The 24,406-nt window shown below is 42.4% G+C and overlaps 2 protein-coding genes across 10 annotated transcripts in view; one reads left to right on the top strand and one right to left on the bottom strand.

Moving 5' to 3' along the window:
* EndoA (SH3 domain containing GRB2 like, endophilin-A) overlaps positions 1-11,934 on the top strand; it is a 115,505-nt gene extending 103,571 nt beyond the window's left edge. For 5 of the 7 annotated variants that reach the window (XM_050188235.3, XM_050188241.3, XM_050188237.3 and 2 more), the window contains 2 exons: positions 3,866-4,152; positions 7,048-11,934. In XM_050188235.3, coding sequence (XP_050044192.1) covers positions 3,866-4,095 — 230 coding nt within the window. In that variant the 3' untranslated portion in view covers positions 4,096-4,152; positions 7,048-11,934. The remainder of the gene's footprint in view (positions 1-3,865; positions 4,153-7,047) is intronic. The other 2 variants (XM_050188236.3, XM_050188240.3) reach the window with 1 other exon arrangement.
* The window catches only part of abo (de-etiolated protein 1 abo), a 29,871-nt gene continuing 5,466 nt past the window's right edge, over positions 2-24,406 (bottom strand). The window contains exons 3-6 of one of the 3 annotated variants that reach the window (XM_055076683.2): positions 23,820-24,175; positions 20,621-20,812; positions 17,476-17,625; positions 2-2,486 (exon numbers count right to left, since the gene is read on the bottom strand). In XM_055076683.2, coding sequence (XP_054932658.1) covers positions 2,447-2,486; positions 17,476-17,625; positions 20,621-20,812; positions 23,820-24,175 — 738 coding nt within the window. In that variant the 3' untranslated portion in view covers positions 2-2,446. The other 2 variants (XM_050188231.3, XM_055076684.2) reach the window with 2 other exon arrangements.

Raw genomic sequence — 24,406 nt, 5'->3', positions numbered from 1 at the left:
CGTGTTCCTCTTTCCAAGGGTGCCACCGCCTGCCACCACTTCCCTCTCGATCTTGTTACCCCTTTTCCTTATTTCCTCCCACCAGCGCCTCAAAAGCTAGTTCCTTTATGTGGCACTCACAAGAAAATTTCTATTGCTCGATTCTCACCCGTCTTTGCCATCGTTGTGGCCTGGAGGATTTAGCACTATACACAGGCTAGGCAACTATATACGAAGTCTCGCAGACGGCACCATAATGATCTCGTACATTATGTCTGTGTATGCTCCGAAGGCAGTGCCATTCTTTCATGTTGCTGCCATGCTTCTCTATGTTCTCGATTTCTCAACATGCCTTCTCACTTACAAAGCAAAGGGCTAATAAAATGGTCCGAGGAATTGATAGGCTCGATTTAGAACTTCCTTGGTAACCTTAATCAATGCCAGTGAAGGCAGGTGGTAGCAGCATTGGAGCACAATATGGGGAGCACACTTCAGTTAGGTATTAGGGACCTAACGTATTTGCAGGGAGGACTGATATGTACCATGCTTCAAGGTAATGCCACTTTTAGTGCACAAAGCAGCAACATGTACTGAATTACAGGAACCCACTGCATTTAAATTTCATGCCTGTAGTTGTGAAATAAAATGGCATTCTTTTAATACACCACCAAATTGCAAGATTGGGAACATGACAATTGTGTCTCTGATTACCAACAGTGTTGATTCATAGAATCTGAACTTGCATCAAAGCTTTGGCTTACTTTCTTTTTTTCTTGGTTGCATGGCATAAACTCAGTGTAGCCTTTCTATGACACTCTTGTGATTATGAATTCCACTTCATGTCTTTTGCACCGTATTTGAATTATTGCAAAACACTGCATGTGGCGAGACTTTGTAGCTTGCCGAAAAAATTGGAGTCATGCAATTTAGGTATATGCATTCTAGTTTTCCTATAGAAACTGAACTTGACAATATCAGTACGTCACCTGGTCCTATGACACTCAGTACAGTGTTCCTTGTGGGTCAAGAATATGTGATTGCATCATCAGAACATGAAGAACTGATTGCAAATTGTGTTGCCTGCATGCAGGAAATATTTTAGTGCGAGGCTTTCAAATATGGCATAGAATTAATATTTACTTTGACAGCTACAACAAGCTCTTACATGGCTTGACATGATTAATCAAATTCAGCCACCCTACTTGGTGCACTATGGCTTGAAACTGTGTATCGGGCATTGAATGTAACCAAAATCAGCCAGCTCAGTGCATAGATGCAATGTTATCAGATCATTCACACATATGAATCGTAAGGCCATCACTGAGCTTACAACAAAAAATATATTGGGACAGGTCCAGCAACGTGCCACAGTTCTTGCTGTGATTGTACACACAGCAGCTGTAAGTGCAAGACATAAATATTGTTACTTTTGCCTCGTATCTGCATTTTTTATCCTTTGGTCTCTGTCACTTTGTTTCCTTTGTTTCATTCTGAAATGGTGTGATGGCCTGGTGCTGCATGGTGTGTGGCAGGTGGACTTGATGGCACCCTCTCTTCTCTCTGCTTGCTGATTCTGGCCTTTTTGTGTTCTTCTTTCTCTCACTGTCTTGGTCACTGTAACATTGGTGCTACTCCCTAATTTTCAATAACAACAGCGATGCTGATTGTCTGCATTACTCCTCGGTCTGTTGTGTCTTACGTCCTGCTGGTAGTATGATTCATGAATCTTTCTGCAAGTGCTTTGTGAAACAAGATTTTAATGTTTCTCTCTCTGGTGTGTGTTCTAACTGCTTTTACGTGCTTCCACCATTTTGTGCTCAATTCACACCTTTCCTGGGCATTGTTGGTATGTGCGACACCAAATAATGATGTATATTGTCTGCTAGCTGTACCTGTTGAACTTTTTCTGTCTGCATCAGTGTGCATCAATGTTTACCTGCTACTTTTTAGGTAGTCACCCGTAATGACCACTTTACGTTAGCTATGTTTTACCTAGCATTTCATGACTTTTTTTCTTAGTTTCACAATTTCTAACACTCAGCTGCAACTCTGGCTACATCAGAAATCGAAACTGATTATTGTGTACTAGCGTAGTGAAGCAAATTAAAAAAGGGAGTCGTTAGGTGAGCTTACAATTATCCATGTGAGCAGTTCAAGTGAGCTAGTGGTAAGTTTATACCTTGTAGCACTGCTAATAATGCTGTTACCCAGTTGCCACAGCTAAAACAAGGCTGAAAGTAAACTAGTTGCCAAACTTGGCAATAGCCAAATTGTAGATTTTATCAAGGCACATAGACATGTCTGTGCATTCGATGATAAGCATGTAGCTAGCAGCACATCATCCTTGTGTAACAAGTGCTTCAATATGCTGAAACAATTGCAAACATGGTGAAATAGTTCCTTACATATAACAGACACATCACTGGTCTTATTGTGAAAGTACAGCTGGGCGTCACTTCCTCTGTAGTCACTGGCTGTCTGTAGGTTGCTTCAGGCAGGCCCTCTTACTGGTCATGCGATATTCACACACACACACACAAAAAAAAAAAAAATTTGCATTTAGTGTAAAGGTGTCCTGTTTGCCTGGTCAAAAGAATCAATGTTCATTCTGACCCATGCCAACTGTCAAATGAACTCTGCTTCAAAATTTGTACAAATATTGATATTCCAAAATTGAGAAGCTTTACGGCAACACAAGATGCCAACCTGGGAGAGGGGAACGAGAGTTTTGGTGCGATGCTACATATTTTTTGCAGGTCACAAGGTAGCAGAGCTTGGGAAGCACCAAAATAAAAACACAAAAGAGGGGAATAGAAAAGCAAGGCGTAGACGATGTTTTTATACAGGAACCTACCTATAACAAAAACAATGAAATGGCACACAGAAGCAGAAAGCGCTTGTGCAAACGTTCGAATGTCACCAGTGATGCCATCTGTCAAACACACCTCTAAATATCCACCGTGTCACAATACCTTTAGATACAAAACTTCCTTGTCTGTCAAAGCAAGAGAAGGTTGCCTTACGCTTAATTATGACCTGACTGAACATTACAAATAGCTTCCATTATTTCTCGAATCATTGATCCTTACTTTAAAGAAAAATTGTGTTGCCATACACCGCTACATGTTTACAAGAAGAGCAGTGCTGTTAAAGGTGGAAATATGATCTTTTTTTATATATATACAGCACGCCTGTGCTATTTACAGATGGGCTTTAACACATCTTCCCATCTGGCTAATATGCCGTGTTTTTCATGATAAGTGGAAATAAATACACAACAATCGTGTTCCACTGTTTCTTTGGCATTTCAAATGATGGTCCCCTTTCCGAACCTTGAGCTGCTTACACTTTTCTTGAACAGTTGAGACAACTTGAGCTCTGTACCACCCTGCAATATTTTCTTTGGGCTTTGTGAATCCTGAGTGTACAAGGAATTGCTGCAAATTTTCTTTCATTATGTTCTCAAGTAACCTTACCACTGTGATTACCTTCAACCCTCAGCTTTGTGACAGGGCACTTGCAAGCCAGTGTTAACAAGTCTGAGTTAACCAACACCTTCTAAAAATCTAGTACCTACAACTCTCCTGAAGGACATGGACACATAATTTATTTAATGCTGGCATGGCATAATCCATTTTTTATTAGATTTGACTGGCTGCACATGAGTCTTCCCATGCTTTGGTAGACGACGTAATTTCCCATCTGAAGACTCGTGGCACATTCGACTGATCACTATTGGGCACTTTAGCATGCTTGAAATTACACATTAGATTTGGCTGGTACAAACTGAATGCTCAGAACACAAACGGGAAGGGAGAAATGGGAAGGGTGCATGTGTGTGTGTGTGGCGCCCACTGATGGCGGTTGGGGGATGGGTGCGGCTCAGCTTCTCCACTTCCATCGCCGGTGCGGTCACCAGCCCGGGCCCCACGCGCCCCAACTTGCCGAGCGCTGTACGACTTCGAGCCGGAGAATGAGGGCGAGCTGGGCTTCCATGAGGGGGACCTCATCTCGCTCGTGCGCCGCGTCGATGACAACTGGTACGAGGGCAGCATCGACGGCCACACAGGCATGTTCCCTGTCAACTATGTCGAGGTGGTGGTGCCGCTGCCATGAAGCTGCGCGTGGCTGAGCTCTAGCCACTGCTGTTCTGCTGCTGGCTGATGATGCCGCGTAAGTTCAGGCTTTGTTTTGTACTTCTTATCAAAGTGGCAACAAGCAGGGTGCCACTGCAGTAACCCTTTGTCTACCGGGGACAAGTACAGTCACTGAAATTTATGCCAATATAACTGATGACGAGTATAGTTGTCATGAAGGCATGGTTCTGAAAATCTCTGAGAAATTCGGTACACTTTGTCATTTCCTGCATTATGGACAGGGTTAATAAGCGGCAGAAGGGTAGCTGTAGGCACTTGGTGCTCCCAACACATTTTCTTGGCTGTGGTAACTTGACAAGAACTGGCACATGCAGCATGGCATGGCCCCCAAAATAGCCTATAGCTGCTGTGGTGGTTTAGGCAAAAAGCTGAGGTAGTTAGTTAATTGCGTGGCACATTTGCATGCTAAAGACAGAACATGACATGAAATAGGCAGGACAGTTGCTGACATGGCAGGATGGCATGGCTGGTGGCCTCCAAGATAGCCAATAGCTGCTGTGGTGGTTTTATGCAGAAGGCTAGGCTAGTTGGTTAATTGTGCGACATATTTGCAGTGCTAAAGATGGAACATTACATGAAACAGGCAGGACAAGTGCTGGTGCTGACGCAGCAGGATGGTTAATGCCTATACCGTGGCTGAGTACCAGCAGTGTGAATTCAATTCCTGGCAATGGCAGCCACACTACAGTGGAGCAGATATATATATATATATCCGTGTGTGTGTGCGTGAGAACATAGCATCGCTAAATCTCTAAGTATGTCTCGACAACTGCGTGCACGTGCATCATGGGCAACTTTGCGCACTCTCATTTATCAGAGTGATGTTTCTATACCTTGTATGTCTTACAATCTTGTGATTTTGTGCACACTTACACACGCACATACACTCAACACACCTTTCTTTCGTTAGATACCTCCACTGTAGGCGAAGTCTGCCTATAATGTTACTGTATAAAGAAATGCATGAACGGTGGGATCAAACTTGTCTTTCAGCACAGCAACCAATGTTCTAACCATTAGGCCACAATCGCATGCATGCTTATACATATATTTTTTATCACAGTACCTTCAGCGCCAACAAGGCATTACAAGGGAGGGGGACTAACTGGGGGTTACACAATAGGAAAAGGTACGAGCCAGTACATGTCAAAAAAGGAGTAACTGACTCCAATCTGAAATTTAATTTTGTATGAGAAGAAATAATTTTTGAATGTGTTATTTCTCATTTGAATGCCCTAACTTTATTACTATGATCTACTTGAGGAGAAATGTAGCATGGACAGAATGTATAGCTGTCCGATTCTACACCTGTTCTAGAATAGAATATACTTGTGCCAAAATCACTCTTTGAAATGTCGTATGCATGTGTCACGTGCCAGTTTATTGCATTCTTCTCTCGTGGCAGCTAGCGCTTTGAGACACTGTGTTATACTGTTCTGTGTTTGGGATCGGCCCATATCTTTTGTCAGATGGATACCCATAAGTGGGTGCAATCTGCCATAATTCTATCATATTAACCGCTTATATGCCAATGACAAGATAACTTGCCATCACAACAAGCATCCTCTGGTGCTGATGAGCAGTCAACTTGTCATGAACTTCTGGCAATTTTTGCACATGTGTGTGTGTTCAGTTTCTTGTAATTTTGACAAAATACCCAATGACTTTTTCACCTATTTTTCTTTTGCACTTCTACACATTGTTCTTGCAATTTGTCATGGCAGTTAAGGGGTTAAAAAGAAGGAAACTTCATATATCTATATTTAGGTGTGCTTTAACATGCACCTAAATTAATCTGTTAATTGTCAAAACGTATTCAGAGCTTTATACCGTGACATTTCTCGTACAGCCCAGGCTTTTGGACATTAGATGCCATCAATCAACCTTAATTGAAAAAATGTTTTGAATGGATTAAAAAACCATCTAACATAAGTCTTGATTTCTATTCTGTAATTTGTTAATTTAGACTCGCTCAAGTGTATTTTGCATGGCCATTTCTCGTACAGGCTGCACAACAGCTTCATATTGGTTTCATGATAAAAAAAAAGCGTAACGAAGCTGTACTAACAAGCTCAGGTTCAGACCTCCTTGCAGTTCATATTGGCGCTGAGGCTGCTCATGCTGCTGTGATCTCTTGCATGTGCCCAGGAGTGACGACAGTACAGCCATAGAGGGAAAGATGCAGAAGTGCACAAGCATACATAGGAGGGACAAAGAAAAATCAGTGCCGTAACCTGAATGAAAGGCGCTTGTTCTCATGTACATAAGTTTTGCCATTGTATTCTAAAGTGCCGGATGTTTAGAGCGCTTGTTTACAGTTGTTGTGTTGACACCAATGATTTTAAGGTCTTGTTCGCACTTAGCTTAGGGCAAAGCTTATTCCAAGGGAATGCAAATACAGTTGCTCAATAATTTTCCATAGCCTCATTTTTCAGACCGGTAGACTATACAGACCTAGTCACACAGCAGTGACACTAACTTATATAACTAATGTATAACAGCAGCTGAAATGTTGGCTGCTGAAACACAAGTAGTAGTTCATGAATATGCTTCAAAAACATTTGTGGCACAAGTAAAATAATTCACATTGTGCCTACAGACCACAGCCTACCAATCTTTAATAACATCTTAAGTAATTAAAAAAAGGTTTGTATTTTCTAGCCAAACTGTAGTTTTTTTGGCTACGACTAGCTTATTTAAACTTGTAAGGTTGGCAGCTCTACATAGATCTTCTTCTGTCTCTCGCCATGTTTGCATTCATGCAAAAGTGTGCAAGCATAATGTGTGCTGTTTGTAGTCAATCTTCTATGGCTTCAATGTGCCAACTTGCCTACCAACAAGTTTTGCTGGACAGCACTGTGGCAGAGATTTAAGAATGTTCGACTCATCAGACATGTACTTCTTTTTTCAGTTGTTACCAGCTGCGCAAATGCCTGCTGTGGGAACAAGAGGCTCTACCAACCCTCCATCTGTGTTAGCTCTGAATTCAGCAAGTCCCATCTGTTGATTTTGGTCTTATCTGTGAATGGTTCACCTCTGGACTTTAGTCATTTTGGGTTGTTTATATATGAGTTTTCCCTTGCAGCCATGCTTTCAATCATTATGGCAACTGCCCAGCGCTAAGTGTGAAAATGTAAATATTTATTATTTAGTGCCACGGACATTTTTAAGTCATTGTTTATTTATGTTTGGACTCTGCACCCCCACCCCTGCCCTATCCTTGATGAGCTTTTATTCCTGTGGGATGAGAAATGACAGTGGTTTGTTTTTTGAAGATGGAGAAAAAAAAAAAAGAAAAGCTAGAAGTGCTTTCCATAGGCACAAATCAGAAGGTTGTGTTGGTTGCAGATAACATTTTTTCTTTCGTTTTTCTCTTTCATCAGAAATTTATGTGCTGTGTGTTAAGAGGCATCATTTGATGACAACCTTTTTGTTGTTCAGAATAGATTTAAGACATGGCCAGGTTCTATCACCTGGTTACAACCAACTGGGCATGTCTTGGTTTCTTCTTTTTCACTTTGTACACCATTGTAACTTTTTTTTTTTGGAAGCTTCTGCCTTGGACTCAATGTCTTTCATGGCATCAATCATGTACCACGTCTCCCAATGCCTGTAGTGAGCCTTGTTGATCGTGACTTAAACATCCTGTTCTATCAAAACTGCTACATTTATTGTATGTGGGAGTTGTTATAAAGCTTACTGGAGATTCTACTTACCCCAGATGCTTGTCACCAATCTGCAGCTTCCCATACTGCTCCTTTTTCTTCATCGTCTGTCTGTGCTGACAAGTACACCAAATATGTGTAGCACAGGGGTTCCCAAACTTCTTGGCTCAAGAGGAACGACCTTGGCGTTCAATATGTAGTTAGGAACCCCTCATCCTCTGCCTGTCAGATACATGTGAAGAAGAGCGCAGACAAAGGGCTCCTCATTTAACATCTGCACTCACTCAGGTAAATGGTTACACAAGGCTCATATTTGCACATTGCTGGAAAGGTTGGATTGGGAGAATCATTAGTAGCTTAGCGATTGTGAAGAAAAAGCTGCACAGGTGATCAGTCACGCATGTCAGTCAAGGTGCTCACAGGGCTCCAGAAAGTTGTGTGGACCTGATGAGGTTTCTTCCATGAGTACCCACACTCAATCAACGAATTAATCAAGCCAGCAGTTACACAAAGTTGGGCGGTTGTTACAATCAGGGTGTCGCAACAAAATGTTTTTCATTCTGATTTTAGTTTTGTACCACTGCAAAAAAGTTCCGTTCTGGTTCTGCTCCAGAATGAAAAAAAAAGAAAATGATCCGTAAGAGTTTATAACGGTTTTTGTTTGCATGCAAAAATTTTTGAAGCAGATTAACAATAAAAGCATAGAAGTTATTGTTCTCAATAATTGAATTGTGAATTCCGAGATCATGCTCAGTGCCTTGAGTAAGGCACTGAGCATGATCTCGGAAGCAGCACGTCATCAAGTGTACTGTCCAAAATGTAAGACCACTGTTCCAATAAACTGAACTTAAACGAACGACAAAACTATGGTAACAAAGATTTGTACCCGTAGAAAACAAAACAGTAAGCCCTTCAGCGCGCAAGCCCTGGGTTTCGCTACTATGCCGATCTGCTGGTGCACAGAGTGGCAGGCTTAGATTAGCGGAGCACTCGACCGGCTATCACTCACACTGTCCCTGCCTGAGATATGCACTTACCAGGACCTCCAAGACACGTGCTAATTCTAATGTTGCCTGGTGTCAGTTGTTTCGGATTGCTGACTTTCCTTTTGAACCGAAAACTGATCAAAAATATTTCGGTTTCACTCCGAAACAAAATAATAAATGTTTCATGTGTGTTCTTGCTGCAGTCAAAAATATATTCTTTTTTTTTCATTCCATTCTGACACACTAATTACAATGAATGAGCAATCAGCCAATAAGTAGCTTTGCTGTGGTGTAGACAAGGTGAAAAGGAAAAAATGGGGGCACACAGATCACTCAGTATGCTCATGAAAATCAAAAGTCCTGTGTGGAATGTGAGGGTTCCTTGAGATGCAGTTTGGGAACTCCTGAGTTAGCTTACTTTGTGCTCCTTTAGTGGCTGGCCTCATGATGAAAGTTCTCCCCCTCCCTTCAAGTTCATCATTTGTGAGAGCATGGTTGTGAAATGCTTCCCTCTAATGTTCAGCTGGTGCTATTCGTGCCTGTATTGCAGTGGAAAGGAAAGAGCATTTTCTGCATGTAGGTGGTGGGCACTATTGCTGTTCTTGTTTGGAATGTTCAAATCAGCACCCAATGGAGAACCGCACGACTGCTCGTCAGCACCTTGCGACGACAGCTACGAAACAGGAGCGATAAAGGATGTCTTGTTGTATGGGCAGTGCCTAAGGAAATCCCACTTTTTCTGTCACTAGTCTGTCAAGGCCATCAGTATGCATCCATCCCCCGCTACTGGTCACTTTTCAGTGTTTTTCTTCAGCCAAACACAAATGCAAAACAAGAATGAAGATGGATATGAGGATTGGTGGTCCCCCTTACCTTTCCAGTCATTTAATATGTCTGTGCTCCTTGTGTTACAGTTCACTTGTTCTGACTGCATAATCATTTCATTTGTGAGCACAAAGCAACGATCAAGCCTTCGACTTTCACCTAATGAGTGCAGTTTTAAGTGTACAGATAGCAATGTCTGTTTGGATGTATGCTGAAATGTTATGAGAAAAAGCTAACTACAAGTACATCGAAACCTGCAAACTTAAAAGAAAAAAAAAAGCACCACACCAATCACCACACAAGTAGCATAAATGCCCAGAATAATTTCCAGAGCATGGGGATGCGTTACTGCATACTACATAGCAATGCAAATGCTTCACATGCCTACTTTTAGTGTGCACTTTTAAAGCTGAACTTCGCAGTTTTTTGCTATAAAAACTGTTGACCACATTACTTCGGGTGTAATACACCATCTTTTTTTGCTGCAGCAGAGTGACCTTCAAGACAAGGGCATTTAGCTTTGGCAAACAATGTACGAGTGTTGGCAACGGGTAGTTGGCACAGCCGGTGGGTAATGGTTATGTGAGGCTTTTATGATAAGAGTTGTAACAGCATATACGAGAGTTTTAGCCAGTGTGTATACATATCAGCGTTTACATGTCAACCGAGTACTGGGATGCAAATGTAAACAGCAATGCTGGTAATCTTTATCTGATGGTGTGTTCATATTGGCATGTGCTACAGTGTTCTTGGGTGTGACATTTCTTGGCAGGGAAGGGTATAATACATATTAGGAAGTCTGTGTTGTTACAAAAACTTTGACGCTAGTATGTTAGAATACACAGACACAGGATGCAGCAAGAGGCTCGTATGAATTGTTTGAGCAGAGCATCACAAGGTGTAGCCACGAATGCTATTTTGGAGCTACATCACAGTACCTCGCTAGAACAGTACCACTAAAATGTACACATACTCGCTTAAACTTTCAATTGATTTGCCCCGCAGTAAACACTGATCTACATTGATAAACATCACTTGCCTTTTAAAAGGTTCTGGTGAGAAAATAATGGTCTTCAGAAGGCTTTACAATCCATATGCCCTGGTTCGATTAAGGTTTGGGGCAGGTTGATGTAGACTGTTACATTAATTTGAGATTGCACAACTGCTACAAGGCAGGCCACGAATTTGTGTCACTGTTTGTATTGTCTGTAGTTTGTTCTTCACTGTTCATGATGTGCAAGACCACCATGTCGTGTGGCTTTTCCCTGAAGAAGCGCATGCTTACACATTTGAGTGAGTGCGTCTTGAATTGTGTGTTGCAGTGTTTGCGTTCTGACATATCCAACGCAACTATGTGTACTCACGTGCGCATGTCTCGTTCAGCTGTCGTTGGTGCATTGCTGGAGGAGCAGACACATCTAGTCCACTGGGTGGCAAATGGTCCTGTTTCGAGAGGGGATGTACTGCTCATCTGCATCTGTCTTGGTGCCTCACTTTTCATTTTCAAACACTGCAGCCAGATGTGGCCACTATATAGCTAGCCGAGGACAGTGCGCTAGAAGCTGGTTCTTGTTAAGCATATTTTAGCATCATGGTATATAGCCGTTCGCTACATACAAAACATGTCGCAAAGAGAGCATATGCTCTCAAACTTTCTGTGTGTTTCAAGTAACCACTAGGTCTACAGTGTGTCCCTTCTAGCAATATGCCCTAGTCAGCAATATTGAGGCTCTGTGCCCTCCACTCGAGCTTGCTTCACAATCTGGCCTGTGAAAAGCACCAGCGGCCCATCGCACGTACATGATAGTTTCTGCCATACAAAATGATGGAACTAATATTTTACAACATCCGAGATTTTTAAAATCCAAATACCAAAGGCAATATACATTCGCTTCTGTTGTCTCAGACACATACCTCACACCGTCCCTGTCTCGTGGCAATACGGCGCACCCCCTATGAGTTCTTGAAATGGAATCTTATGTTCACATTAAAAAAAAAATTGTGCTGTTCGCTCACCTCCAGCCTCCATAGCAGCTTCCTTGTAGTCTTAGAATCCCCGTTCTTTTTTCCTTTCCCACTACTACTCTTCTGTGTGCCGATTTCTAACCCGGCCAGCCACCAGCATAACTTGTAACCGTAACCACTGTGATCTTGATGTTGTTCTCCGTAGACCTGTATCCTTTTCTCTCTGTCTGTTCCATACACGCATCGCTACAGGAACTCTCAAACCGTGGTTCTTTTTTCGCTGTTGTAAAATCTTGTTAAATGTCATGCAAATGAGACATTTATCCCAAATAAAAGCTGTTTTTGTTGTTCCAACAACTGAAATATTTATTTAATGAAGAGGCATCATCAAGGTAAGCCTACTGGTCACTTTCGTCCAATGCACATAATAGATATAACAAGAAATGGCACAAAGGAACGATCAGGCCTTAGAGTTTCGTCCTAATCAGTGCAAGTTTTTATATGGAGCACCAATGTGCTGGTTCAACAAAATGCAATATGTGGGCCACAAGACATACCGTTATGTTTGCATTTGCAACACGCACCAATCCGCTACCAAATTCGAAATATTTGAAATGCAAATTGGGAATGTTGACTACACACAAAATTTCTTTCCTTAGGTGCGGCTTTGCCTTGCCATGAAGCCACACATCAATAGGCAAGGCCAGTGAAAGCTGCGATAGGACAAATGAACGTGTAAAATCAAATTGTAGCTTGAACTTTGTTTAGTGCCAATAATTGCGCATGCTTGCTTTAAAAAAAATTGAGTGCTACTGTATGTGATCACATCTGTGCGTTGCACAGATGTGATCTGTGCAACGCACAGATGTTGTAACTGGGGGTTCAGGTGGTTGAGGTGCAAGAATATGGTAAGGAGGGACTAGGTCGCTTTAGAGAACCAAAGGCTGAGCAATCGATGCTGTTCGTAAATCACTACAGTGTTCTAAATTTTCCTTACTGGTAAAGGAGGCAGGCAACTAATGTCGCACACAAATCAACAGCACATGTTGCTCAGTGTCAACACTACCTAAGCACTGAAACTTGGCAAAATGGCTAGGTTGTACTGTAACAGTGCAGGATTTAATAATGTGGCATTCTCCCTTTCACCAGTTCATGCTTGTATCTTTCAATAAATGCTTTTCTGGCATTTGGAAAATCAAATATATTCATTGATGTAGTGGAAAGCCTATGCAAGAGACGTAGTACATAGCAAGGAACACAAATGGCTGGCTAACAAACTTTACCTGAAGTAGGTGACACATGTAAACATGATGGAAAATTAAACATTCAAACAAAATGACGTATCCTCTGTAAAATGTGCCCTCTGCTTTCAAATAAATATGCCAGTTGTTAATTGGTCATATACTGTGTTTCCTACATTCAGCATCTAGACTAGACTACACGATATGATAGTCAGGAACCAGCTAGCTCAGGAGAAGCCACAGCTAACAAATCCCGAGCCTATCGTGTATTACAAGTGGTTCAGGCTGTCTGCCAGACATATCTGCAATGATTATGACTTTAAAGGGACGCTAAACAGAAACCCTAAATTAGTTTAGACTGATAAAGTATTCTTTTCAAGCTGTGCTTTTGTCAACAGTGTGCTAACTTGGACTGGTTGGTACGTATGCGAAGGAATAGCACTTAAGAATAGGCCAAGGGAGATGACAGGCATGAGCGCTCGTGTCGCTGTCAGTCATATATTTTGTCCCGTTCTTCTGTGCTCTTCCTTCGCAAATGTATTTTTGTTAATTGCACGGTAGTAGCTTGATATTTAGAAAAAAATCATGAAGGTCAAAGTTACATTTTTTAATTTCGCAGTGAAACCCCAGCGCCAGTAAGTCAGTCTGACAGTGTGGATTTCAAAGTATTTTTCCACATTTGGGCTGCTCTGGCTCCTTTAGAACACAGTGTAATTCATCCTTAACAATACGCAATGAACTAGGCCTGAGCAGACGCCATCAAAATCTGTGATGTTGCAGCAAGCTGGTAAAGGGGCTTCAATGCGGCAGCGCCATCAGTCTTTTCTGGCTTAACACTAGCCTCTCCTCACAGTAAAAACGCTTCTTTTTTATATTGTAGAGGGGTAATTTCCTAACACAGCTCAAATTATTTTTATCTTTAGTGCTCCATAAGTGTCATGCCTTCGTCCACACACAAACAAAAAAAAAGGTCCCCAGATGCGCACATACCATGCCTAATGCTTTCTAAAGTTTGTTGCAGCAAATCCTCCGTGTGCAAAACTTGCTAAACACTTTAACTAAGGTGACAATCCGGGCTTGTTGGTGATCAATTATGAGTAGTAAATGTATGACGTGTTGCGGACGTGGGCAAAAGGGGTGCGTCCTGTCGCATCTACTGCTCGTACATGTTGAAAACAAGGATTTTCATGACTACGTGGCTTAGTATTTTCGCCACTGCACCCAAGTTCAGGAATTTTCTTTTTGCACGAATATTCCTCTTAGCAGGTCTTGGTCATGACATGCATAACAAGTACAGAAAGGTCATGCATTCCAAATGCAAAGAAAGTGTAGCGGAACTGTGGAGTAACTGTACAACGACCATTTAGCAAGTCTAATGTCTTAGTGGAACAACTATGGCACAAACAGGAACTAAGTGACGACTAAAAACTGTCTGCCTCTTATTTCCTACTGTTTTCTGTCTCTGTCTGTTCATGCTATTTATTTCAAGATGTATTGTGCAACTGTTCAGAGAAGTGATGAGGTAATGCACACTTCCCACAGACCCGCATAAGTTAATCCATGAGCATTTGCAATGTGACATGAAAAAGCTAACAGATTTGTACATGGAACGACACAAACCAGAACTGTGGCATCATTACAATGTTTAAAAAAGATCCACACATGCAACATAATTTGAGTACATCTGCTCACAAAACAATCATAAGTCCACCAGCCATTCATACATGATTCATGTACACATTTCATAGAAATCAATCATAGAAAGTCAATCATAGAAATTTGTGACACAAGGACACAGTGCACTCAAATCAAAATGTACACAAGAACTCGCTATGTAGCATGATCCAAGAGGCTTTCATTCAGCGGCCAACACAACAAAGTGAACTTGGTTGCTACGATACCGTAAACCCCATTTTTTCACTGGAGTGTTTGCAGAATGTTAACAGAAAACAAACACACTGGAAAGCAATAAAAAGCCCCCAATTACTTTACATGCGTCATATGTAAAGTAAATGTTGCAATAATTGTAGCATGGAGAGATGCCCTTTGTTGCATCCCACAAAGGCTTCCAGATCTATTGAACATTTCAATGCATTACAATCACTGTACATGCCCACAATTTACAGTGTACTACATTTTGCAAGTGCCACAGGCTACAAATGTAAATAACATGCACAGCAAGGTTTCAAAATTTGGCTTGTCTTCAATGGTGAATGGACGACAGTGCACCTCATGTAAGTACTGTACACACAGTCCAGAATACCGCAAACAGACGTTATAGGCTTCATACAAATCCATGGACAGAGCACAAGAGCAAACAGGCGTTATAGGCTTCATACAAATCCGTGGACAGAGCACAAGAGCAAACAATGTATGGTTACACATTTAGAGTTTGTATGATCATGCATGGAATCCTGTGACTAGAGAAAAGATGCAGCAACATTTGCAAGCAGCCTAGAAATCTCAATTCATAGTGAAAAACATGATTGGACATGCCTGCCCAGCCTCAGTATTGACAAGCCTTTCGACGAGCGATAACTAACTCTGGGACATTGTTTCTTTCTGTTTGTTATTTTTCTTTATACATGTGTTTTAGTTTTTGTTCTCGTGTTTGTTGCATCGGGATGATTTTCAAGAAGGGGGCATTGCCATGTGTACTTATTTAACCTCTTTCTGGGAACTGCATTTCTCCTGCTCACAACTTGAAATTATCACTCAGCGTAAGAAGTACCTGCTTGATTTGCAACTTACTTGAATGTTATTATTGATTCTATCTGTTGTGTATGTTCTCGCTGAACTTTGTGTAATCAGATTTTTATCCACGACATGAATTGTGTAGTACTTTTCGGAGGGCGTGCGGGCACCTGTGATTATGCTGGAATGTTCGACGAGTCGTATAAAAGCCGATGTGCTTGACCTGCTGATCAGATTTCATCAATCACCAACTGTGCTAGGCGCTATCAGTGTGCTTTGAGGCCACTTGTTTTTTCGGGCACAGGTTCTCCCAACAAAAAGTTAGTTTCGCGATTCATAGGTTTGCTACTGTGTTCTTCATTGTCGCTACAATGCGACAATACAGTATATAGAGACAAATTCAGGCATGAATAATCCTTGCGAGTAACCATTCAACGGTTTAAGATCGTCAAGCTTGAACACGAAGCTTCCAGAACAGCTGTAATCAGCCAATGTGGAAAGAGGAAAAATTGCAAATGCAGCCAACCACTAGAGGTCCTTTCAGTTTGCCTGCACTTCCTGCTACAGCTAGTGTGGGCTTCATGCAGAACGAGTTCGCAGCATTCCCTGGACTCGTGGGACATGTAGTGCAGGGCTTAAGCAGGAGGTGCCAAGCCGGTTTTGCACGACCACAGAACTGACCCTAAACTGATATGACTAGTTCGCACGGTGCAGGGCGAATCAAATGGACCTCACATGTGTGCCAAACTGCAACATTTCTGAGTAGCTGCTGCAACTTTCTTTGCCTACCTTTTATTAAAGCATTAATTATTTGTTATGTTACACCGGACGTTTCGTAAGGCTTTAGATCTTAAAAACAAATCTGTAGAGATAAAGAGGTAATCTTTAAGACGACAAATTGTGTGTGCAGGAGTACAGCAGAGATTTGCACTAATTATGATGATCTCTTTGATCAAGCAAAATGTGCAAGTTATACTTTTTCTACCTCCTGGCACAATTTCTTACGTTAGGGCACATGTTGCAATGGTGCAAATAAAGCTAGTCAATGCTGAATGTCCAGTTAGTAGGAATCCTGAGACTACCACTGGTTTCAAGATATGTCCCGAAAATCTGCCACAAAATGCACTCTTGCAAACAGATCTGTTTAACAGTACCATAACAAAAACTTTCTGGGGGAAAAAAAGTAATTGCCATTCCAATGCATTTTACCCCAACGGAGGCCCTCCAAGTGTGTGAACCTTGAGCCCTGATCAGCTTCAATTCCGCACTGCAACATGCTCCCTAAAACTATTACATAACTTAGCAGTTAATCAATGATTACCGCGAATCTTTTAGGTTTGCCCAGGCAAACTGGGAAACAATATACACTCGAGTCATTTTTTTACTTGTTTGCATTTTAATTTATGCTGACAGTACCCAAGTGAACAGCACTCGGCGTAATGTTTTTTTTTTTTTATCTATGCAGTCGTGACAAATGTGCTTCTGTTAAATGTTATGGTAACTGCAAAATAAATCTCTTGCACTTCCACACTGCTAAACAATGCTGCCTTCTCAAAAAGTTGGATCACATGAGGAATATAACCACCTTTAGGTAATATCTTGCATTATGATAAAAATTTCCTCTGAGACATGTTTTCTGTTCACTTCCGCAAATCCATATCACAGGCTATATGGCCAGATGCACAGAAGACAGACTGTACTCGCAAACCAATTTTGCACACATCAATGAACACAATGGAATTGCATATAGTATTGTACAACATGGACAAGAGTTTGGAGACCACAGGCGCTGCAACAGAAACCTAAATCATGGACACATCTAGATTCCAACAAATTTGGTCCAGAAATTTTGTCCTTGACAGACTTTTGTGCCACGATCAATCATTCTCGGCAGCTAACTGCCAACATTCCTCAAGAGGTAAAAGGTGTGTCAGAATTGTGGATGTGGAAATTGACTACGTACTCAGCATTGGTTCGTTGTACACTGATGGCAAACGGGTCGTATGGGTGGAAGGTGAAGGCGACCAGCCGTCGTGCTGCCGGTGGTGCATTGCGCCCTTGCAAGCCTGCGTAGATCTTGAACTTCAGGAGGCCAGAGTCGCGTGCGTAGAAACTGCATGTAATTTTACACTTCAAATAACAGTCAAATGCACTCATGTGAGCAAGTACTCAAAGGTGAACTGCAATGCACAGCAGGAAACCTGGTGCCAAAGGGCAAGGAGCTAGCCTAACTCACAAGCCACCAAAGTTGAACACTTGCACAGCTTGCCTAAATGTGCCACAGACTCGGTCAGCGAAACTAGAGAGAGAGAGAGAGAGAGAGAGAGAGAGAGAGAAAATGCAGATCCTGTCGACACTTGTGTGAGATACACCATTACAAGTCGGTCACCTAAGTATACCTGATTCACTGCTACACCAAGCCCCGCAGCAAATGACTGCTGCATCAGATGCCAGCAACTCCAAGTTTGATAAAAGTGTCACACAGGACACTTTTATCGAACTTGAGTCCGACTGGGATTAAATTTTTTCGGTCACGCTTGGTTCTGTTCCTCAGCCTGTGCGATGGAGCCGATTGCAACTGGCCTGTGTGACTGGTGTATTAGACACTGTGAGCTATGCTACATGTGTGTACTGCCTGCCACTGCATCCGAACGACTGTTATGTGTAGCTGTTACGTGTAAATACTGTTACCGTATCAATACCTGCACCAGTATACTCGAAGTCTGCGTTGTGCATGCTATAAACACTGCAGAAACTGCTAAATGTGCAACAACAATAGGTCAGTTGTCGACACATCCGGCTCCTAGCTATACGCTGTCACAAAAGCACAAGTTGCGATTCGTAGTACTTCCATTGGGTAAAGTTCTGTTTCTTTTTGCCATGTGGCAAGGATGAAGGTGAGGAAGTGGTGGCAAAACAACATGGAAAAAACAGACGGTCATTACGGAATTTCTGTGTGTGCATGTGCCAAGACAGCTATATGTGCCATAAAATGTTCTTGAATAGAAATGACTATGCAAAACATAAGATAATGGAGACATAGGTGGTGTATGTAGTACCAAGCAACACATTTTTTATTCCTTGTATTGCTACCCTTGTGCTGAGAACACATGATGAGACAGCTGTAAGACACGCAACAGTAGTTGGTCTACGTGGTTGCTAAATTGCAAAGTTCTCAATTTTTATCCTCAATATAAAAGCTATGCACTTTCATGCACTTACAAACATGTTTCAAAGCCATATGTAGCTGCATTGGGGTGCAAGTGCAAATTTCTTTTTCGTTTCTTTTCATCCTTGCACCAAAAAATCCGGCATTTCTAAGCACTTATGAAAACATTTTGAAACCACAGAAATACTATGTGCCATGAACTCTGCCATTTCAGGATGTGAAACTCCTCAACCCTAAAGTGATGAAAGATGAAGGCAAACACTCGCCACAAAAGATTTAGTAGAGTTAACATTTAGGCTCCAACATGGTAGCCTCATTCACAATTAAATTAAAAACAATAAAACAGTCATGTAAGTACAGGGTTTGTCTGTAAAGTAATGAGACTGGGTCTGGTAAAAAGAATTTATTGATTCGATCAGTACATGTAATTAAAATTCTTCAGGATAGTGTCCTTGGGTGTTGATACACCGCTGCCAACGTGATTCCCACGCTGCAATGGCAGGCTCCCAGAAGTCAGCTTCCATAACTTCTTTCAGAGACTCTGTGACAGCCCGTTGGATGGTGGGAACATTGTCGAAATGGCTTCTCTTGAGCTTTGAGAGCAGGAAAAAGTCTGCCAGGCTCACATCAGGGCACTACGGTGGCTGCGGCAAGGTTGCTACCCCTACCTGGGCTAAGTAGGTGGTCAAAATGAAGGTGGTGTGGGCTGGAGCGTTGTTGTGGTTGAGCTTCCAGCAATCGGCAATCTCTGGTCGTTTTCGTTTGGCAGCTCTGTGAAGGCATTCAAGGACTTCTTTGTAGGACATGGCATTGACTGTTCGTCCCGGAGACACAAACTCTTTGTGGACCACTCCACGCTTGTCAAAAAAGACAATGAACATTGCCTCTACCCTGGACTTCAACATTCTCACTTTCTTGGGGTGTGGGAAGTTTGCAGTGTGCCACACCGAACTTTTGCACTTCGTTTCGGGGTCATACCAAAACACCCGTGATTTGTCGCCTGTTTATATGCCCTCTAAAAAGCCCTGTTCACTTTCTAGCTGCACCAACATCTCAGGGTAACGTTAACTCGTCGATGTTTTCGTTTATCATTCAACACTTTTGCCACCAATTTCAAACAAACCTTCTGCATGTTCAAATTAACCGTTGTTTTGCACATGTTGAGGTCTTCAATGATTAATCTGATACTCAAATGATGGTTGGAGTCCACGAGATTCTTTACTTTGGACACATTTTCGTCCAAACCACTCATTGAAGGGCATCCAGATTGCTCCATGTCTTCAACGGTCTCCCGTCCATTTTTGAACTCAATGAACCAATGGAAAACCTGGGCTTTTGACACGGTGTCGTCTTTGCAAGCCTCCTTAACCAAGGCAAGCACCTTGGAAGCTTTTTTGCCCAGGTAAAAGCAAAATTTCATCGCCTACCGCTGCTCCAGCGAACACTCCATTTTTAACGCTTTCTGCTGTGAAAAAAACTCAAAAACAGCTTGGACAAGACTGCCACCCGGTGTGTTACTTAGCTTAGAACCCTCGCCACAAATACCGCTTCTGGCAAGTGCACTATTGGCAACTGCAGCACCGTGTGGCAGGCAGTCTCATTACTATACAGACAAACCCTGTATGTTGTATAACACGAACAAGACATCCAGCGTGTACGAACTTTGGCTGATGGTTTCTGGTGGTAGCTTGGATGTGTAGTGACTTGGAGTGCAGTGAAGACACATGTTCGATTTTTTTTCTTTTGCAATCATGCGTGCCTATTTTCAGTTGATATCATGGCCTTACAAACCATTGTGAACAAGGCTCCCAAAAGAAAACCAAAACGTTGACCTTAGTCGATCTTTTGTGGTCGGTATGTGCATTTATCATAACGTTCCATACCAATGGGATGCGTCACACTCTCAATTTTAACCAAAAAGTGCATGACTGCCACTCACCGGATGGGATAGTCTCCACAGGCCTTGGGCCTCTCCAGCACTGACACCCACTTGTCATCGTAACTGAAAAGAGCCAGGTCTAGGTAGGGACTGTTGCTGTATGACTGCGAGCTGATGGGCAGCTGTGCCAATAGACGCTTGACTGCCTCTGTCTGGCCCCCATAACGGGCATTCACAATGGTCTGCTTGAACCTGGGAAACAGGGGGACAAGAACTTGTGCTGTGGTGCCTAGACATCCTTGTTGACAAGATGTACATAAACAATAGAGAGCTTCAGCTGGCACTTGTGTGTCATAGCATTGTCACTTTAGCAGACCGCCGGAGCAGAAATGTGAGCAACAGGCACTGGTGGTGAACGCCTGACAATCTGGGCTGACACCTTGGATAAATAGTTTGCTATGATACTAAGCATATGCAGAGAGGGATCTGTATTTAAACGATTCTTCAACAGAAGTTTTCAGTCTAATGGCTGTATGATAGTTTGGGTGCTGATAAAATACAGGATGGAGAAGACAAATCAAATTTGTCACTGGGGATAGCTGCCAGATTGAAACTGAGTGCAACAGCTGACCACTGTCAAAGCCGCAGCTTGAAAGGATAAAGCCAATTTTTTTATTACAAGTGAGAGAGCACATGAGATGGCAGTGCATGAAAGCAGTACAATCCACACCGCCGCCCTGGTCCCCCCTGGCTGCTCATCGCCAGTGAGCACAAACGAAACCCCTTTGGAGCAAATACAGACATTGGACCCACGCCGTGCAATGCGGAAACATGCCCAAGAACACAAGGCACTAGTACCAGTCAATGACTGTCCGCTACCATCGAGATTACCAAGAGCCAGACAGGTGCTTCTTCACTGCCTACGATCAGGTTTTGCCCTAACCCCCAATGTCATCGACCGCTAGAGGTCCTATATACCGAAAGTTAGAAGCGGTACCCACAACGAAGATGAGGACACACCGATGCATTTCAACCATCAGTGCCCTGACTGCTGCACACCATGCCGTCCCATGGCCAAACACCTCTTCTGGGAATTTCAGGCTCATGAAGAGGCACGCGGCAGATACCTAGACAGGATGACGATTCTGAACTACGAGGCCTAAATCCCACCAGCAGATGAACTCAATAAGCGTGCATACTGAAAAGATTTTGTGCCAAAAAACAACACACAAGAAAGACGATGACACCACGGGTGTCGACGACGCCTGGCTTTGTGTTTTGTTTTTGTGGCACAAGATCTTTTCAGTATGCAAGATCACCAACTAGCCCAGCAGTTAACTCTACTCAATAAGCGTGCTTTGTACAACTCGCTTCTGGCCTTCGCTGATAAGTGGTTTGTTGTTCAGACTGTGAGATCCACACAGACAGTTTGCTGACCATCGCCTGCTTACCCCTCCCTTTCCACCCATTCCCACACCTGAATTCCCCAATCCCCCAAACACAGGCCAAAGCACCAGCCTTTCTAATAAATATGACATTCACTTATTTTTTAATAATTGTTGGGCTTTAACATACCAGAGCTGAATTGCAGGCCAATGATGGACACTGCACCACATTAATTTTGACTGCTTGTGCTTCTGTAATATCCACCTAAATATAAAATAAACAAATGTTTTCATTTTACAATTATTTAAACAATTTTTCCTTTCATGAACCTTTCTCCACCTTGTGAGCTTCCTCAGAACTGATTTACCATGCACCTAACTATACGTAACTGCACGAGTTTTTGCTGGTGTTTTCCCAGCCATGGCAGTCACAGCCAGAGATTTTAAGCTTTTATTTTTTTTTTCATGAAGCTTGCCCAGCGTCATAACTTTTTACTTAAATACTAATGGCATGGAGACCCTCCTCACACAGGGATTACAGTAGCGCCTTAGTGAACTTATAACCCCTAATCCAATGCTTATACCTGTCTGCCTGACCCGTTCATAGCTTAGCAGTTCTTAGCATCCTTTATTTAGCAGCCTGCATTCCTGAACAGTGCCACAAGTGGTAGTGAACGGCCACTTTAGATGCTGGAGCACACTGCGCAGTTCACCGAGTCTTCAGGAGCTGGACCCCAGGCCCAGGTGACGGTGGGTGCAAGGATCTCGTCGGACTATATTTTTTGAAGAGAGGTTTCCTACAACTAAAGATGGTGTGGAAAGTGCCACATTTCTTTTGAACAAAAGTACTTATGTGAATTAAAGGCAGTACACAAAAAGGTGTCTTCACTGTGCAGGATAATGCACCTGTTGACAAGGCTACCAAGCCAATGACATTCTAAAAGAATTCACTGCAGTGACTGTAGATCATAGCAATAGGTGTTGGATGTGTCTGACTACACAGTTTCCAAATTTGAAAAAGAAGTACTAGAAGGAACCAATACCTCAATACAATTTTGATAGCATTGGTACAGCAGGGCAGTATGTCAGAAACTACCCCTCACAATTTTTTTTTTTTTGTTATAGAAGCAATGTGCCACAATACAGCACTGAATTTCATAGTAGACGTGTTGAATAAACTGCAAATTCCATGTTCTTATGTCACTCCTTTCATAGTACGGTAAAGAACTTTTCGTTTTTGGCACATCTACATCGTCTACCAGTTCATTCTCCACTCGTTAGGACTTAAAAGCATGCGACTGCCATATTTTAATGTACTATAACTTGCACCTCCAACTTGTGAAAGAAAAAAAAAATGAACTCCATGTATGTAACTCGTGGAAGTGATCACATAAAACAATGCTCAAATCCTTATACAAACAATCCAATAACCAACACCACTGTCAATATAGAATAAAGCTCCAGAAACAAATCTGCCTTGTATGTTCATTCATTATTACTTTCACAATTGCTATGGGTAGAAAAGTGAGGTGGCTTAAAAACAGACACAATTTCACAAAGATGCAGGGGAAGAAAACAATTTGGTATAACCCACACATCCCGGAGCTTATTTAATTTCTAGAGTGGAGAGCATGCCTAGAATTATGGCTACATTTGATCAATTTTCTGCCGGAAGCGAAATTCCATAGCTTTCCAGGCACAGTTAATCACTAAGGGTATCACAGCACCTAAAACGACGTTGAGTGCCACCTGCAACAAGACCTTAAATTCTTCCGAAATGACACTTTTGCTGAACATTCACAAAGTTTCACAGCCATGCCATATCTGTGCATGCACACTATGAACACTGCACGTGATTTGTTCGGGAGCCTCACCTCTGCTGTACCAGCCGTGCATGAATGTTGTTAGACGGAGAGCAAGTGAGCTGGGCATCCGAGTGGAGTGCTGCATTGCGCAGCAGGTCACTGAAGTTCTCAAGCAGCTCCAGCAGCTCCTCAGAGGTGTTCTCATAAACAGCCAGCACTTCGGTGGTCACCAGGTTGTAAACCACAAAGAAGGACGGCTGGGAGTTTGGGTCCGACAGCCGGAATGAGACTACATCTTCGCTGGCATACTTGAGCAGCAGATGCCGTTCATCCAGCAGCTGCATCTTCCACAGTCGCAGGTCGCAAAGCTGGTCAAAGTGCTGATAGAACTTACGCAGCGCCGTTGGGTTCTGTTCAGCTTCGGCCTGGAGGAACAAAGAGCACATTGGAGATGGTGTCAATGACAGCAAATATTTATGCCATATTTATAGTGAATCTACCCATACTGATAGAAATGCTTATACAGTAGACTTCCGTAAATTCGATCCTAATGGGACCAATGAAGTTGGTCTAATTATCCGAAGGGTCGAGTTAAACAAATGGCAGAAACGCCGAAATGCTGTTCACTTGACAGTATTTGCCTTTCTTGTTAGCTT

Source organism: Dermacentor andersoni, chromosome 2 (genome assembly GCF_023375885.2).
Source record: "Dermacentor andersoni chromosome 2, qqDerAnde1_hic_scaffold, whole genome shotgun sequence".
Lineage (NCBI taxonomy): Eukaryota > Metazoa > Arthropoda > Arachnida > Ixodida > Ixodidae > Dermacentor > Dermacentor andersoni.
Note: the sequence above shows the minus strand (reverse complement) of the source record. Positions and strands in the feature narration are given on the sequence as shown.